This window comes from Cydia splendana, chromosome Z (genome assembly GCF_910591565.1).
Source record: "Cydia splendana chromosome Z, ilCydSple1.2, whole genome shotgun sequence".
Taxonomy (NCBI): domain Eukaryota; kingdom Metazoa; phylum Arthropoda; class Insecta; order Lepidoptera; family Tortricidae; genus Cydia; species Cydia splendana.
Genome location: NC_085987.1, coordinates 31,998,934 through 32,018,316, shown reverse-complemented (window position 1 = coordinate 32,018,316; position 19,383 = coordinate 31,998,934). Strand labels below are relative to the sequence as shown.

Sequence of the window (19,383 nt, the reverse complement as noted above, 5' to 3'; positions counted from 1 at the left end):
TGCTATTGGCCATCGTTTACGACTTATTTACGAATGACTAAAAAAGGGGACCTAAGTATTTATTTTCTTCCTTCAATATTTTTTTTAATATTGATGGTAGCGAAAAACAGTAGTACTTATTTTATAAGAAATCTGAAACGGATTATTTACGTAAAAGATATTTTTTTGCTGTGGGCTACCGTTTACGAGTTATTTACGAAAAACAAGAAAAATAAACGATTGTAGAACAAATTATAAGTAACTTTCCCACATTCATAATATTTTTTATTGACATCACTCTGACCCACGCTTAATATTATTTTTTATCTCCCATTTATCAACAGTTTTGTATATTAAACTATATATTTTCTTAAACGTAATAAGTGTAGCTTTACGACTGTATTTTTTGTTTTCAGATTCCTGCTACACTTTAAAAAAAAAATGGTAATTATGAAAAAAACAAAAATACGTTTTTTAGTCTTTTCTACTTTATTTATTTTTTTGTTAGAATGTGCATTGTTTTTGTTCCAAAACTAGATTCCTCAGCCTTAATTTATCCGAAAATGATATATTACTTGCCCTAATAGGTATAGTTTTAGAGAAATGTTGCTCCAAGTGAAGCGCGGCAGCGTCGAATTCCCCCCCCCCCCCCCCACTAAATGAGAGGTGGCTCTCGACGGCTCCCGGTCTGTATCTGCTCAAGACCAGCTAAGAATCAACTCTGCCAAGTTTCAGCGCATAGTCTCAAAGTGCAAGGTCCCCATACAACGGTGTGCAGTAACAAACCAGCTATACAAAATCTTCTAATAAACCTAATATCTGGGAAACCGAGCTTTGCTCGGAAAACATAAAAAAAAACTAAAAAAATGCGCGTTTTCCCAGAAATAACACCCAGCAAAATCAACTTATCGCCCCCGAAAACCCCCATATAGCAAATTACATCGAAATCGTTAGAGCCGTTTCCGAGATTCTTGTTAGATAATGTTTTTTTTTTGACATGACGCACGAAGATTTATGCAAATATTTTTATATGTGTGTGTAGTGGGTATTAGTGGCTACACATGCATATTTTTTTTGTAGGTGTACCTCCGCGAAAAGTATAAAAAAATGAGAAGAAAAATAAAATGTTTTTTTTTTAATAATGAAGTATAAGGACATGAATAACATGATGCAGGTTAAACATATTCATTTTGTAGTCTATTTTATTATTGTCAAATATAATTTTGTTTGGTTAATCTAATTTGAACAGTTTACAAAATATGACACTTTCAATGATACGCTGATTATTTTACATTATCCTGAATAACTCGACAACAAAAGAAGATCGAGGACTGATATTAAGCATAGAGTGTTCTTAGGACCTGCCAGTACACCACCTGAAAGAATGAACAAATCGTCGTTGGGGGCACTTCTTGTTCGCTTAGCCTGCTAGACCCTTTATGTATCGATACACTATAATTTATATTTGATGCTGTCTGTACAGTTGTTTATGACTTATGACTCACCAATGCAAACGCAGCGTGTGTAGGAAAGCAGACAAACCCTCCATTAGCACAAGAATATTGAGTGTAAACGTCCCCCAAATTATAAAAACGACTACAATTTTAAGTGATCCCAGGAAGGTATGATCAGAAAGAGCCATTTTTGAAAAGATCATAACCCAAAGCATTTCCGATAATTCTGAAATACAAAAAATGTGAATTAGAAATATTCCGGACATCAATAAACCACTGGATAGTCTTTGTTTTGTCTACTTGGTCACAAAGTGTTTGAAATCAATTTAAAACACAATGCTAAATAAAAATCAATTCACGCCTATTAAATTAACTACCAGACTAGGTACCATAAAGCCAAATGGAAGAACATTTTAACAGTTTATTAATAATAATTGCAAGATGGTTTAGATGTGTGAAACCTATTAGCTAAGTCAATTCCTTGTTGGAAACATGATTTACATTTCTAATTGACTTCTAAAAAGGAGGACTTGGTCGCCTCATCTTCTCATACTAACGTGCATGTGCCAACGACAGCGCCCACAGCCGCAGGTACGACGCAGTGTGCGAGATCGTGCTAAGAACAAACTCGATGGTTTCCACGCCCTGATGGATCATGAGATCACCAAAAGTCTCAGACGCGTGCTCCATTTCATGCTTCCACACCGCATATGCCTCTGGATCGTCCGCCTCGCTAGGTATTTTGCTCTGAAATAACAAATTATGTATATGTACTACATAAAGGTTGAGAACGCCAAAAGTGAGGCACTTAAAATTTCAAATGAAAAGAAATTAAAGGTCTTCTGGAGCGAAATATATATTGGACATAGTTGCAAAAATAATTTATCATATTATTATACCCAAATTTCATTCCAGGCTCAGGATTTGACATACCTACCACAGACTTTGTGATAACTAGGACACCAGGCACTTTGCACTATATGATTTCAGTATGTTTAACCAGTCCAAGATTTGCAGATTAGTTGATAATATAACTTCAACAGGTTTCTTTTTCAAGTATTCGTTAATGTGGACCTATCTTTTGGCGCCCTCCTTAATTTAGGACCATCCATAAAAAGTACCGTTAGGACAGTGTCAGCGTCTGATATAGCGCATTGACAACACGATCAATCAATGCCACCAAAATAGTAACTGTGAGTTGTGATTTCTTAAATAAATAGGCTTAAGTCTGCTTTAAAAATATTCTTATGTATTTCTGTGGTCAATGTCCCTCCTGCGAGTTAAATAACGGCTATGCTTGCTACAATCACAAGTAGCTTGCTAAACCAATAAATAATGAACACTTTTAACATTATTTTTTATTCTGAAATCTTCTGGAGTGTATTAACAATTAATACAAGTAAAAGTTTTTGGCTGCTATTTAACTGATCACCAGATTTAGTAAAATTTAATACCAAAAAAATATATTTTATCACCCTAAAATAATAAATGATCACCAAAATTATAACACCATTTTAATGTGAAATTATTACCAATTTTCTTACATTTTACTATCCTGTTAAAGGAAATGACACCAAACTAATCATTATTAACCCAAAAATAGTAAATGATTACCAAAATTCAAACCCCATTTTAATGTGAAATGATAACCAAATTATTACATCTTGCTATCCTATTAAAGAAAATGACACCAAAATAATCATTGTAAACCCAAAAATAGTAAATGACCACCAAAATTAGAACTCCATTTTAATGTAAAATTATAACCAAATTTTTTAATCTTGCTATCCTATTAAAGCAAATTACTCCAAAATAATCATTGTAAACCCAAAAATAGTAAATGACCACCAAAATTGTAACCAAATTTAATTAAGAATGTGCAAATATTTAATATAATAATATTATTATCCTATTAAACTAATTAATCCACTTCGTCACCTTTTCGTCGGCCGAGAATACGTTTGTGCCATATCCATTTTTAAGAAAATCGTTTTTTAATGGTTCCTAAAATAACAAAAAATATACTTTAAATGACACAAAGGTTTTTGAAAAGAACCATTTTTGAAAAATGTTGTGCCATATCCGCAATTTACTATAGGATAATTACACTCTCTCTCCTGCAAACTAGTACAGTCATTATAATCCTAAAAACCGACCCTACCCGTGAATAATTAGTTCTTGGAATTTTTTTTCGTAGGTCCCTCGGGGGGGGGGGGTCACTGGGAGTGTAAATTCAAAAAGTAGACTGAATCAGGCTCCTGCGTATATTCGAAAAATGTTTTTTTTTCCAAAAAAAACGGTTTTTCTTGAATAACTCGGCTATTTTTGATTTTACAGTAAAACCGTGAGGACAAAAACTGTAGGAAATTTGATTCTCTACAAGTTACAGCCCGTTCACACAGGGTCTCCGTTTTACTGTTCCGTTTTATCGTATACGTTTTTTTTCATTGATGGCGTATGGAGTTGTATGAGCGACTTCACATATGACACAGTATTCAGTATACAGTAAAAAATGTCGGTCCGTTAAATTATGACATTCCGTTTTGTCATCGAAATACTGGATGAACGGAATACGTATCCGTCATGTATCCGTACGTTTTTACTGGATATAAACTGTGTGTGGGGTGCGGGGCGGGGGAGCTCTTTTGTTAAATATATTGTTGTTGTTGGTGCTGTTGTTTGTGCTGTTGTTTGTGCTGTAGCTTTTATGTAGTAGTTTGTTTTCCAGAGGGAAAAGGAAATAAAGTTGTACTTTTGCTATAAAGAGAAGATCTGCATGCGAGCACTTCATTCACTTCGGCCTCGCGTGCTGGGAACTCGTAGGGGACGCTCCGGGCGTTCGGCCCTACGCGGAGCTCGGCCTTCGGCCTTCGCTGGGTTTCGAAGCTCAGCGTCGGGCCTTCGGCCCGCCGCTTCGCTTATTAAAACACTTGGAGGGTTGATTTTGCTCCGGGGCTCAAGCGGGAAGTTGGAGCTTAAACACGACCCAACAACTTCCCCCTCTTGTGTGACGCTTCGGGCCTTCGGCCCTACGCGGAGCTCGGCCTTCGGCCTCGCGTTTTGGGAGTCGGGGTGGAGGCTCTGGGCCTTCGGCCCTCCGCCGGGGTCGGCCTTCGGCCTCCCAGCCTGAAGCTCGCCCTTCGGGCTCGTTTGACACACTTTTTGTATAGGATTTTACTTTGTTCGTCATTCCCGCAGCCCGAAGATTTATTGACACAATTGTTCTCCCAGAAGGAGGGGTGTTTGACTTTGGTACGGTCAGAAGGCGAGTACGTATAGAGGGCGGCTTGGTGACCCCCAGAAAATTCCGACTTTTGGTCTACCGCTTCCGGTCAGAAAAATGTTGGACGGCCCGGCCAAACGGTCAGACCTAGGTGGGGGGTGCTCGACCAAATGTCATAGAGGGACCCTGGCAGTTTGGCCAATACCGCCGATTGTACCGTCTCCGCCGGCGATAGTACCAATACAACACGACAACGTCCATCCTGGTAGACTAGCGGTGGTATACTGCGAATTTACGTGTACCATAATTACGGACACTATGTGTGAACGGGCTCTCAGTTTATGCCAGATACGTTGAACGTTATACGGTGCCTATGTGTGAACAAAGCATAATTTTTTGTTGTATCCGTTAAAACGGGTACCGTAAATACGGAGATTCTGTGTGAACGGGCTGTTAGTCCATTCATTATATCCAAAAAACCGACCCTATCCGTGAATAATCAGTTCTTGGATTTTTTTTTCGTAGGTCCCTCGGGGGGTTCACTGGGAGTGTAAATTCATAAAGTAGACTGAATCAGGCTCCTGTGTATATTCAAAAAAGTCGCAGTTCAAACCTAACCTAACCTACTTTTCTAGTAGCACTTCGTTTCTGTAAGGGTCTATCAAATCTAACCTAACACACTTTTCTAGTAGCATTTCGTTTCTGTATGGGTCGCAGTTAAAACCTAACCTAACCCACTTTTCTAGTAGCATTTCTTTTCTGTAAGGGTCGCAGTTCAAACCTAACCTAACCCATTTTTCTAGTAGCATTTCGTTTCTGAAAGGGTCGCAGTTCAAACCTAACCTAACCCACTTTTTAGCAGCATTTCGTTTATGTAAGGGTCGGAGTTCTAACCTAACCTAACCCTCTTTTCTAGTAGCATTTCGTTTCTGTAAGGGTCGCAGTTCAAACCTAACCTAACCCACTTTTCTAGTAGCATTTAGTTTCTATAAGGGTCGCAGTTCCAACCTAACCTAACCCAACCCACTTTTCTAGTAGCATTTCGTTTCTGTAAGGGTCGCAGTTCAAACCTAACCTAACCCACTTTTTAGCAGCATTTAGTTTCTGTAAGGGTCGCAGTTCAAACCTAACCCACTTTTCTAGTAGCATTTTGTTTCTGTATGGGTCGCAGTTCAAATCTAACCTAACACACTTTTCTAGTAGCATTTGGTTTCTATATGGGTCGCAGTTGAAACCTAACCTAATCCACTTTTCTAGTAGCATTTCGGTTCTGTGAGGATCGCAGTGCTAACCTAACCTAACCCACTTAACTGATAGCAGTTCAAACTGATAGCAGTTTAACCTACTTTTCTAGTAGCATAACGAAATGCTACTAAAAAAGTAGGTTAGGTTAGGTAGGTATGCGGTGCGGGGTACGGGAGGTTGAGCGGGAGGGTCTAGTAATTTTGGCATCAATTTAATTTAAGAAAAACAAAATGTTTTTTTCTATAATGAAGCATCAGGACATGATGCAGGTTAAACATATCCAGTTTGTAGTCTATTTTATTGTTGTCAAATATAATTTTGTTTGGTTAATCTTACTTGAACGGTTTACAAAATATGACACTTTCAATGATACACTGATTATTTTACATTATACTGAATAACTCAAAAACAAAAGAAGATCGAGGACTGATATTAAGCATAGAGTGTTCTTAGGACCTGCCAGTACACCACCTGAAAGTATGACCAAATCTGTCGTTGGGGGCACTTCTTGTTCGCTTAGCCTGCTAGACCCTTTATAAGGCAATTCGTGCAAAGTGATTTCGCTATGTCATTGTTTAAAGTTCGTTATCACGATAACGAATTATAGGATGAACTACTATAGGATCATTGATTCCTCATGTAATAGGGATTTGAATTTAAGTATACAATAAAACTATACTATCCATGAAAATATATAAGCAAAAATGTGTGCCCCATTTTGGCGTTTTCAACCTTTACTTAAAGCTCGAACAGCTTTCAGCTCTATTAGATTTTGAGTTATACCATTAAAGCCTTTCTTTTCTTTTTTGCAGCCTGCGCAGCATAGCAAGGCGGGCCGAACAACATGATAGGTACAGAGAGGACGGCCACACCCAACAGGGCCCGCTGTACGTTTTGCTGTCCATTGAACATATAAGCGTCGCACTCCGGCGCGACGGGCTGGGACGTTGACATCAGGACCATGTCGATGAATAGGATGAGGACCAACGGAGCACAGCCTTGCGATTCCTTTACACTGGGGGCTTTAACAATAATTACACATTTTAGTAAGCATCAGGATGGCGGGACACGCTGTCAGGTTTATGGGTGGACCCATTAAATCTTCATTATTTCACGGAAAATGTAAGTATTTATATTGTATAACTTTAATAGAAATCAGTGTACCTCTCCCTAAAACGAGCTATATAAATAAGGTCTACCCGCCATTCTGACGTCAGAATGCTGAAATGGCGGGTGTAATTTTTTTAAATAAGTAGCTCGTTTTTGGGAGAGGTTGGTACACTGGATTTTATTAAAGGTACAGTGAGGTACACAGACGGCACAATATGTTTATCATGGTCTAATAAAACATGGTCTTCCATTCCCAGAGTGACACGGGCCTACGTACAATAACATTGCCACTTTATTTCAACATAACATGTTACATGGGTACATTATACCTATGGTTAATAAGTTAAAATATTTCTTTATAATTTTATAATTTTCATTTATATGTATGTTAGCTTAAATTTTACAATAACACGTCATTTTTAATTACTCGTTAGCAATATCTTCCGATTCACGAAAGAAATTTCTGACTTTCGGGTAATTCTGTTTATACTACTGGCAACACAGGATAGCGCTGTGCACATTTGACAATTCGGATCTAGATAACTTCATGCCCTGACCGTCATCCTTGTCGAACGCGTGTTAATTGTTATTTCCTTCTCGCTCAGTGTCAGCAGTCGCAGTGTTTTCCAAACTTTTCACGTCGTAAGCTTGGTAATTAATGTGTAACTGTGAATTAGTTTTTTAAACGTTTGTCTTGTATAGATAAATAAAGTTTAATTTAATACATTAGATTTGTTTTATTTTACTATGTTTCTACATGAATAACTTAAAATTAATGCCGTTAAAATAATTTTCACCGTTGGTTAAAATTCTCCCACATTTCAAAGTTTGAGAACCTGTAAACAGCATGATGACGTAGGCGCGTGTCAGTTAGGTCATACGCGAATCTCGGAATGGAGTACCAGGCGGAGTATATTATTATACCATGCTGTTTATAAATATTTCGTTGATTTTCGCTAAAGCCTACCCGCCATCTTGACGATCACACATTACAGAATACGCTTACAAAATAATATGAAAAAGTTTTTGGCAAAAAAAAATTTTTTTTGGTACAAGTAGGGAATGCAATACCGGGATATCAGGATCCCGAAATACCGGGATCCCGCATGCAATTTGAGGGATTAATCCCGCTTGTAAATTAAGCGGGATCCCGCGGGATTTGCGGGATTGAGGAGCGACTTGGTTCTTACGTGTTACTACTAGTAACACGTGCGCAGTCGCGCGCCTAATGGCGAAAGTTAATCACGGAGTCTAGATGCATCTGTGGAGGAAGGATTAAGGACACGGAAGAGAATTTCGCCCGAATTTGTCTATTATTTTGCACCTTTTGCATTAAGGTGGATGTCTAGGGATGGGATGCCGATTATCAGCCAAAAGATGGCGTCAGTGTGCACGAATTGTGGATTTTCACCGTTTCTCCCAAAATATAAACAGTTTCATAAGATGTGTTGATATTGGCGAAAACAATAAAAAATATTACGTCCAAATCGAAACATGTTATACTCAACAGTGTCTAATCTAAATAATCAGAGAATAAAACTGCAAAATATTGCAATATCTTGCATTCACGCACACTCACATACCTAAAGTCAGTGTCTAATGTCAGTAGATTTGTAATGTTACAGTAAAGTAACCTAGAGGGCGCAGTGCAGCGCATGAATATTTTTAGGAAGAACAATTTAGAATTTAAATTCTTATTTAGGACATTGACAAGTAACTTAGAACCAACTGATACGTATTTTCAGACGTTGATTATCATGTGCTTGTGGCACCCACAACATCTGTTTTGAATAAATTTTAGCTAGAGTATCAATGAATCTGGGTTCAAATCCCGACAGTGCTTAATTTTTTTTATTTTTTTTTATTTTATAAAAAGTTTTATAGATTATATGTTTTTATTCTTATTATCAATTGAAAATGACGCAAAATATTTTACCTAAAATTACAAAAACGCTTTTAATGTTAGCTTAGTACAGTCGCCATCAGATATATCGGGGCGGATAAGGCGCTCACAAATATCTGAACACGCCTCTATTGTCAATGCGTTAGAGTGCGTGTTGAGATATTTTTGAGCACCTAGGACCCTCCGATATATCTGATGGCGACTGTACTAACACTACTAAGTAAGCTGGCGTGTGAGTCACATTTCTGGGGAAGTAATGAGAAACAAAAAAAAACAGAATAGTCTTCTTTAAACACAATATAATATTGTGATTATGATGGGATGCGAACTCGTTTATTTGCCTATATATGGTTGCACATAGAAGCGCTGATGGCCTAGCGGTAAGAGCGTGCGACTTTCAATCCGGAGGTCGCGGGTTCAATCCCCGGCTCGTACCAATGAGTTTTTCGGAACTTATGTACGAAATAATAATTTGTATTTCGCTTAGATCCCCACGTTACAGGCTAAACCTAGTGTGGGGATCACTGTAGGTACTGCCCCTCTGTAATTCAAGTTGTCAAATAAATATACATATTTAGAATTTTTTGAATTTTAGTTTATGTTGTAGTTAGTTTTAACTTCATGTAGTTTTTAATTTTAGTTTATATATTTTTTTGTTTATATTACATATTGTATTTCCTACTAAACTTTTCGTGTCATTATCATCTGTTCTTCAATAAAAAATTTTTTTTTTGAAATATCCATTGATATTTGCCAGTCGCATAAAGTAATAAAAACCAAAAAAAAAGAAATAAAATAAATAAATAAAAACAAAAATAGTTCAGTCTTTGTTCGTGATTTGAACTCGGCAACGCTGTTCAACTTAGACTTATACTCAATAGCTAGAAGCCACTAGACCATTTGACCATAGTAGATCCGGGCGAAACATGCCTTCTTATTATATAAGTAACCCATTACTGTCAAAAATACCAAGTTGAAATAGAATTTTTCATTGTCGACTTACCGACATCCGAACGTTGCGAGCATGTTGCCTTTTCAAACCATTTGGCAACGTCGCCCGGGGAATAACTAGAAATCTTCTAAAAATGTATGTCCTTTTATATTTTGATATTTATGATTATAAATTTATGACGATTTTCTATGCTGTAAATTGATTAAATTATTGAGAGAAAAATGCTTGCAAAGAAAACAAGAAAAATCCGTTTTCATTTCTCATGCTTTGAAAGAGGGTCATTGTTATTCTAAAAGTTGTGCAGAAAATGATACGTTTCTGCACTAGAGCATTTTTGGTTCCAATTCCAAGTACGATTTTTTTTTACGATAAGCAATTGAAATTTGGGTATAAATGGATTTTTCATATAATTTCCATTCTGATATTTGACTCCCCATTCCATAAATAAGGATACTTTTGGCTAAATTGTTAATTGAAAGTATCCTAAAAAAATACTATAAAAACTATTTATACTTAGTCATGTTTTAAAAAAAGCACATGCATTTTACTTTCCTTGTATGCGAATTTCTGCCGAGATGATCATTGATGATTTCGGCAGAAATGATCCCTTGGTTAACAATCTACTATTGTTATGAGCAAGCAGAACATATAGAATCTTGTTTATTTACAAGAAGATGACATTTTGCTCCCAATATATATTTTTGAGAAAAATATAGCTACTTTAGTTTAAAAATCATTGTAAGAATAAATATAGGCTTCCAGAGAACATTTATTTATATTTCTGCCGAGACGAAAACAGAATTCACAAGGCTTTTCGGTGGACGACCGTTACGCGAATGATTTTTTAGACTGACCTTTAATTCTATTAAATGTATAGTTATATAAATGTATTTTAATATATAATATAAGTTATATTACATCTGGGAATGAAATTATATCAGAAAAAGGAGACTCTTAAATGAGTATACTCATAACATGCTTTGTGCATTAAATTTATCTCCCACTATTGAGTGAAGATAAAACAAAATACACAGGTAACCTGTGTTCCGGTTTTAAAATGCCATCTGTTACACCTTTGATAAATTAAAAATGATTGCTTGTCAAAGAAGTCGCCATGTTAGAATTACACCAATATAAGCATCTCTCACACAAACAAGCAATGGGGCAAAATTTTACTAATTTTCAAAGGCTTTTTTCTTAAAAATATTAATCAATTTCTAGTATTTTGTTACTTTGGCGCAGTAAGAAATATATATACTACCCAAACATTACATATTCAAGTGAAGACACCCTACAGAATAGTAGTGAGTTAACAAGAAAGTTTGTATGAAATTCGAGCAAGTAGAACCACCTTAAGTAATAAATATTTGCTTTGATTAACTATTCAAAAATAAACATTTATTTATATGAATTAATATTTTTGCTTATGTAACTGAAGACGGTGTATTCAAAGGGTTTCCTTGTACTGGCAACAGTATCTACCGTAAAATGGGGTGAGTAGGTGCAAAACTGACATTAAAACCTCGATAACATTTTATTTTTACATATGCAAACTGAATGGTGTATATAATAAGTGTTCCGGACGTTTGTATTTTAGTTTTTATTTTATTTTGGGTAGTTCCATTTCATAACTTTGACGATAAACAGGAAATCCCACCTCACCCCGTAGTCCCTCGTATTTGGGGTGAGTTGGGTTTTCATACAAAGTTAATTGACACAATCTCTCTGCTTTGCCTTAAGGTTGACTGGTAGAGAATGCTTTTGGCATTAAGTCCGCCTTTTGTACGATAAGTTTTCTTTTGTGCAATAAAGTTTAAATAAATAATAATAAATAATTTTGGAACATTGTTGGATCGGTTTTTTTTATTATGAGTATTACTATAGCTCCTTTTTAAATTGGAATACATTATTTTTGTAGCAGTAGCCTTAAAATTCCATCTCACCCCCCTTTCATCCCTTCTCTCCCAATTCATAACCCAACTCTCCCCGCGAACCCTACTCACCCCATTTTAACTTACGCTGTGTGTGGAAGTATTTTTTGGAGGCGGAAGATTCGCAGAGTGCTAAATGCAAAGCAATAATAAAACGGGGCTTATTTTATAAGAAGTTAAATAAAGAACTTTTCATATCTCATGCTCTGAAAGTGGGTCGTTGTTGTTCTAAAAGGTGCGCAGAAAGTGATACGTTTATGCTCTAGCGCAGAAAAGTGGTGTACTCCTCTGCGTCCCCGTCCCACGAACAACTGGGTGGAAACAAAGTTGAAATAGTGTCTTTATTTCCTCGCCTGGAACAATTGGTAATTGTTTAATTTTACTAATCCCACGTTAATCCTTTTTTTATAAAAAATGATGTAAATTGTTAAAAACAAATTATTCTTGATTTCTTTCGTTGCATTCTATTTACTCGATTTCATAAGGCGGGAACCAAAAGGAATACGCCAAAAATATGTTTTTAAGCCTTACACTTGCTTAAATGAGCAAAGGCAGAATCTCATACAGCCACAGTTAAACGTTTGTACGATTTTAAATTGGTTTTTAAAGTTATTTAGCACTATATTCATGAAAATAAAATAAAATACAAGTTAAAAATGTATTATATTATTAATTAAATTGCTATTTAATATTTAAAATACTTTTATTATGTTATTACGTGGTGCGGCGTACCAAGGTCGCGGTGCGGTCCGGTAGTCTGTTGTGGCTTTTAGAACGAAAAAGTATAAAATTAAAAAGTAAGAGGCAATCCCGCTGATTTTCATACTAAAATGAACAAATCATTTTAAAATTACTGCAGTTTGGTAAAAAATGTGTGTTTTCGAAAATATTGCATTCTAAATGATTTTCGCTAGGGGTTATTAATCTCCCCACATGTAAAGTCTCCGATTGCAAGTAAGTCCTAAGGAAAAAAATCATGGCCGTAGGTCTATTGGGTACTTCAATTACTGATTTTGCGAAATTGCCTTGTCTTGTTTGGTTTCCTCGCATTCGATATGAAAAGTAGAGTGTTTAACTCGGGTGAAAGGCACTATTTCCGTCTCGGGCTATTGGCGCTCTCACTGCGTTCGAGCGCCAAACTACCTCGACAGAAATGGGTGCCTTTCAACCCTTGGTTAACAATCTACTATTGCATCACACTAGCTCGTAAAAGGTGTTTACACGTAGGCGATGCGGTCCGTAAATCTTTAATTTCGACCTAGGGCTGTAATGTACAGTGATCGTACATTATTCAGCATTTTTGGTGCAGCAGAGTGGTGTTAACGGAATTGGTATACCTAGATAATTTCAACTTAAATTGAAATTATTTGTACCAATTCCGTCCGGTAATGTATTTTTTCGTTGTAATTGCTAGGCGATGCGGTCCGTAAATCCTAAAATTGGAATCCTGGGGCTACAATGTACGTCCGAAATTAGGCAGAAGTTTATTTTTTCCCTATTTTTTCCTCACAACACAAGTCTGATAAGAACATTGTGTGTGCCACGGTACCAGAATTATGAATTCCTGTTAATTAATTAAGCCTTCAATTCACACTCGTTCGAAAATTCTTGTTTACCGCCCTTAATACACTAATGTAATATTTCTAAATTTTGTTTACGTTTTGTTTTAAACCTTCAACATTTAGCACCAATTTATGAAATTGTATTAACTACAGGGGACTGAGATTGACAATCCCGCTGAATACCGGGATTGAATTCCTCATGCGGGATTGCATTCCCTAGGTATTTACAAGCTTTTATCGCTGACAGTACTTTTCTTTCTGACATTTATGAATTATATGATTATGATACTAGTGCAATGAAAAAAAATATACCCAAAAACATGTAGGTTTTTGTGTTTGGTTGATCGTATTTTAAGTTGGTACTTGTTGATATGATATTACTGAACTAAACAGAAGTTATTTAGTTACTTACGAGATGCACCTCCGTATTTGAACCATTTGAAAAAGATTAAAATGACCAGCCAAAAGAATATGCAGAGTAGAAACAGTATTTGAGGTATAAATTGCAGATAAATCTTATATCTATACTGTTTGAAAAACCTGGAACACAGAATATATTATTTTATAAACGTGAAATAAAACTATGACACTCCCAACTCTATTTAACCTGAGCGTCGACTATCATCAATCATCACACACAATAACACAGTACCTATGTAAAAGTGCCCCATTTACTTAATTGAAACAATAACAACTTTTGGAGAATCGCGGAGACTATTTATTTAGACAAACATAAGTGTCGGTTGCTAGTGAGCATGCCATATCGCTACAACTTACAAAAAATTAAATAAACTCATAGTCAAGCCAAATATCATATGGGTAACTCCTATAATTATAGAGAGTTTCATTTTTAGCGAGTTTTCGAACAGGATCTTATTCTTCGCCAACTGAAATCGTAAAATTATAAACTTTAATAACACGTACATGCAACTATGGCCGCACTAACGTCAAGCGGTCGACTCCCGCGATGCCCACTTCAGGCACTGGTCCCACCACGAACGATGAGCAAGAAGCGATTAGAGCTAGAAACTAGAAACGAGTTGGCGAGCAGCGAGAAGCGAGTGTAGTTCTAATAATTTTGTCGCTCGGGCGACTATTCGAATGCGACGGGCGATTACTCGCCAAACTATGAGAGTTTGACGTTATAATTGCTGCGAGTAAAGAGTGTAAAGAAAGTCCTCGCCGGGAGTACGCACTTGTCCCACCGCCGACGATGAGCGATACGCGAGTAGAACGATAAACTAGAAACGAGTGGGCGAGCGGCGAGAAGCGAGTGTTAGCTCTAATAGTTTTGTCGCTCGGCTATAGGCGAGTGTTCGAGTGCGACGGGTTATTACTCGCGTCACTCGCTCGGGCGGTGCGGCGTAGCCGAACACGCAGACTGATTGGTCTCGCAGCTTGAGTTCTAACTACGAAGCGAGCATCGCCGAGCGAGTACCGCTGAGCTAGTTTTATCTTATCGCGGCGACAAACTAGTAGAGCGACTGTTCTCGCCGGCAGTGTAAACTGCCAGCGATGAACTATTAATATATGTGTCTCTTTTACTAACACAGGATCCTAATCTTTTGTTCGTTTCTTGGGCGAGAAAATCGCCGCTCTTGGTGGGACAAGTGCCGTATGAACAGCCATCGATCAACTATTAATACGAGCCCCGATGCAAATTAGTTCGTCTAGTTCCACGCCACAATTTTGTTTATTCTAATAAATTTGACACATGAACATAAAATGACCCAGTAATGGGAACCATAATAGTAATGTTTAATGTAGTTTATTTTGATCATATACTAAAATAGCATGAGACTTTTATTGCTGAAAAAAAACGTTGTCCAAATTAGACGTGTGCGCCGATTAAAAAACGATCGGCGGCGGCGTTTGCCGTAAAATCGGCGGCGGCGGCGTGTTTTCGGCGTGAAATCGGCGTGGCCTTGACTTTCACGTTTCTAAAGAAAAATCATTAATTTGTCGTTTTTCTTGATAATATTGATTAATCCAGGTTGCTAGTAAGTGAACTACGTAATCTATATACGTATAGTTTTGAATAGGTTTTGAGTAAAATAGGGTTTGTAAATGAATATAGGATAGGTATAGTAACTTGATTTCCTAGTAAGTAATTGACAACTGGCTTGTATTTAGGGGCATCTGGTCCCAATGACTTTCGATCCGATCTTATCTCTCTGTAACTCCGATTTGTCATGCTGTCCATGGCTTATCTTCAAATATCCTAGATATAGTGGACTGCTATGGCTTCCCTTTAATGGTTTTCTTATCGTACAAGCACCAGGCTCACTGAGAAGTATCTTCTTCTTCGTCGTTTTCTCATTGCTGAGGATTGCGACCACATGTAATTTGTCTCAATTTCGTGCGGTCATAGGCCGTGTGAATTGCACGATGCAGACTGTCGCCAGCCATCGACCATCTCACACATGCTCCATTCTGAGCACGTTTGCCATTCATTGGGCCTAAATTCATATTACGTTTCGCCACATCATGCGTTGGAAACCGCATAATATGTCCGAAGAAAGTTGTTGTAGAAACCACAGTGGCGATATTGAGCTATTTGAAAATTAAGGGGTCCTAGGCATAAGCAGCAGTCTTCGCCAACACTACACCTCTAAAGCGCCAACCTTTGCACGTCATCCTTTTTGAGGCTCAGCGTTTCGGCACCATACTGGAATATATGTAGGAAAGACGAGAACTCCTACCACCAAGATATATAAACTTGCTCGCTTTTTCGTAATCGCCGAGTGCGTCGGTAACTTGGGAGTACGTTTGCCTTGTCTACAACCATTACTTTGGTCTCGGAATGGTTGATCTTAAGACCACTCTAGAACTTTTAACTTCAAATTTCTTCAGAAGAGTCGTCATTTCGATGTACAGTCAGCAAAGCTATTAGCTTAGCACCGCTGCATACATGTTTGTATGCAATATAATACAATACAAATACTCTTTATTGCATACCTCAATAAAAGAAAACAGAAATACAAGCAGAGGCAGAAATACAAGAACAGGCGGTCTTATCGCTAAAAAGCATTTCTTGTTGTTATTCCCGTAAGCCAGTCGTCAATAGTACAAGCAAGGATGATGATCGCAACGCAACATTAGCTAGTTAGTTTTCCTTTTCTGTTGAGGTTTCATGGTACATGAGCCCTGTGTTTTGGTTGCCTAGTTAATTGCAATGCAAGTATTTTAATGATATAGCATTCTGACTTCGTATGTGAGGTGAAGGCATATAAATTCTGATTAATATTTGAATGTGAATACACAATTTACAGGGAAAAATACTGCATATAATGCTCCCTCGTCTTTTTTGACGCTGAACACTAAAGGAGCCCACAGATTACCTGTTCGCCGGACGATATCAGCCTGTCAGTTGTCCGTAGCTGTCAAATTTTGCGTTTAACTGACAGGCCGATATCGTCCGGCGGACTGGTAATCAGTAGGCCCCTTAAGGATTACTCAGTTACTTTAATCGGTGTGTCAAATACGTTGTTCAACTGGCTTATTCTGTTTCATTTAATAAATAATTGATATATATTTGACAACTGTAACATATATTATACAAAAAAATCCAAATATCAACTTAAAATTGCTGATTAACAACACTCAAGGTCATGCCGATTTCACGCCGATCATTTATCGGCGGCGGCGGCGTGGCAAAAAAGCCCGGCGGCAACGGCGCGCCGGCGCGGCGCACACGTCTAGTCCAAATCATATTGTCCTCTCCTACAGCACTGCTGCATGCATGGGCTCAAAACAAAATTGTCAATACATTGGCAGAGCTCTGTTGCTTTCCCTAGTATTAGCCCTTTTCACATCTGTTATAATCCTACCCGTCAATAAAAAGTCGTAATTTTTTTTTTCTTTCAATACAAACGGTATTTCTTGTATTTTTTTTATTAAGGACACAAACGCGAGAACGTCAAAAAATGGTCTGATAGACGAAAACATGCATCGGGGCTCGTATATCTCTCTTTTTTACCGACACGGACGCGACAAAGTAGTCGATAGCTTATCGCTTACTCGCCCTCGGTGGGACTAGTGCCTCAAGAACGTTACCTCAATGCGGCTTTGAGGTAACTTTCTCGAAGCGCGTAAATAAACCTCAACCCGCACTGTGTGAACAAAATATATAGGTACCCAGTGCGTTCGAGGCTTATTTAGACCTTAAACATTTTTTCTGTACCACCGAGTGCGGGTTTGAAAAACTTATAGAAATGTATATTTATCTTTATCATACGCTTTGTAACTAAACGGTGACAGTTCCCGCACGAGAGAGATAACACGAACTTTTAGCCCCGCACCGCACTAACGTATAATCGAGCTTGAGGAGGTTTTGCCCGCAGAAATCACGATTTAGGTAAGATTATCAAAATGATAAAATGAATTTCTAAAGCACGCAAGTTCACCTACTCAATATAGCGAAACTTAAAAATAGAAACTCACAAATGGAACCCTTATGGTGCGACTGCGACTCACCAAACGGAACGTTCGTGAACAACGCTAACCCAGACACATTGAAAGTGTTATCTGTTTACTTTATTTTTATTAACTATGGAAAATGCCCAAATTGAACTAGTTACTATATGTCAAGAGGGGTATGGTTAGAAAGAGCTCAAAATGTACAATGTTATTTGCAATTTAACCACCTTTACGTGTGTTAAATCCTAAAAATTTAAGAAATACATAATAAAAGAAACATTGTTGAAATCGGTTCACATGATAAAGCATCATCCCAACATACATATATTAGGTCGAGCAAATTAATTCGCTGATTTGCTGATAGCTGTGGCTTAAGATCGCGCTGTACACAATTATGCTTAGTAAACTTCTGGTTATTTACATTTACATATTATAATGTATTTACTTCCCAAAATGGATCCTTTCCAAAGTAGTAAGCGTGAGTGTGGTCTCCGGGTTCCAAAAGGAAAGTCTCTTGTTTAGTCAATTCGGCCAGAGACTGTTTGACTGTCCAACCGGAACCAAATATTGTGAAGGCTTTTGAGAAACAGTCGTTATATACAAAACCAGCATAAATGCTGAAACAACTCATCAGCAGCATTATGTATCGACCTGAAAAGTTTGTTTATATTTTTTTATGATGCAGGTTAAGTAATTACAATTACTGTTCACTAGACTTAGAGCAAGATTAAGACTGCAACGATCTTGATGGCACACGCAGTGCAAGTGTTATTTTAAACGTTTGTATGATATTATGATGTATGAATAATTGTTTGCAGACTTATCTTGATCTAACTTTAATACATTGAATGTAAACACATCTTACCGCCAAAAAATATATTCCATATCTCGCTGTCAGACCTTTCGGCCATGAATTTTTTTTCATTGACGAGCATCCACACAGCTGCCGCGAGCATGATCGTCCCGTGGCCCATGTCGCCAAACATCAGTGAGAAGAGAAACGGGAATGTTATTATTGTGTACAGGCCTGTAGACATAAATGTAATGAAGCCAAAGATATAAATATTATATTTAATAATTGGAACACGCTGTTGAAAACCTTTAGTTATTTTCACGTCTAAAGATAGTTTCCTTACGACAACAGGAAAAAAACTTATTCAGTATCGTTTCGGGGTACTATAGAAAAAAATGAATGAAACATTATGAATATTATGATCAGAGATCGGACAGATTGGCGTCATTGCTCGCAATAATGTGGACATGGCTCCAAATTTGATTAAATAATTAATCATTTAATTATTTTTTTACCTGAGATTTATAAAAAATGAGTACCTACAGAAAATTTTAAAAACATGCTGATTATTTCCTTTAATAAATTTACATTATAAGAAATCTTTGTGTTATTTATTGATTAGGAATCAAAATTAAACCTCAGGTAAGAAATTAACTGAATGATTAATTATTTAATCAATTTTGGAGTCATGTCTACATTATTGCGAGCAATGACGCAAATTTGTCCGATCTCTGATTATGATATATACATTTTTTTAACAATATTTTAGTTACTAATTAATAAAATGACAGTTTTTTACTAATGTCATTATG

At 37.0% G+C, this 19,383-nt stretch overlaps 1 protein-coding gene across 1 annotated transcript in view; it reads right to left on the bottom strand.

Moving 5' to 3' along the window:
• Positions 1 to 19,383, bottom strand: part of LOC134805116 (V-type proton ATPase 116 kDa subunit a 1-like) — a 36,912-nt gene that overhangs the window by 3,037 nt on the left and 14,492 nt on the right. Inside the window, exons 8-14 of the mRNA XM_063778416.1 lie at positions 18,644 to 18,805; positions 18,224 to 18,429; positions 14,137 to 14,246; positions 13,768 to 13,899; positions 6,685 to 6,916; positions 1,991 to 2,180; positions 1,485 to 1,659 (exon numbers count right to left, since the gene is read on the bottom strand). Coding sequence (XP_063634486.1) covers positions 1,485 to 1,659; positions 1,991 to 2,180; positions 6,685 to 6,916; positions 13,768 to 13,899; positions 14,137 to 14,246; positions 18,224 to 18,429; positions 18,644 to 18,805 — 1,207 coding nt within the window. The remainder of the gene's footprint in view (positions 1 to 1,484; positions 1,660 to 1,990; positions 2,181 to 6,684; positions 6,917 to 13,767; positions 13,900 to 14,136; positions 14,247 to 18,223; positions 18,430 to 18,643; positions 18,806 to 19,383) is intronic.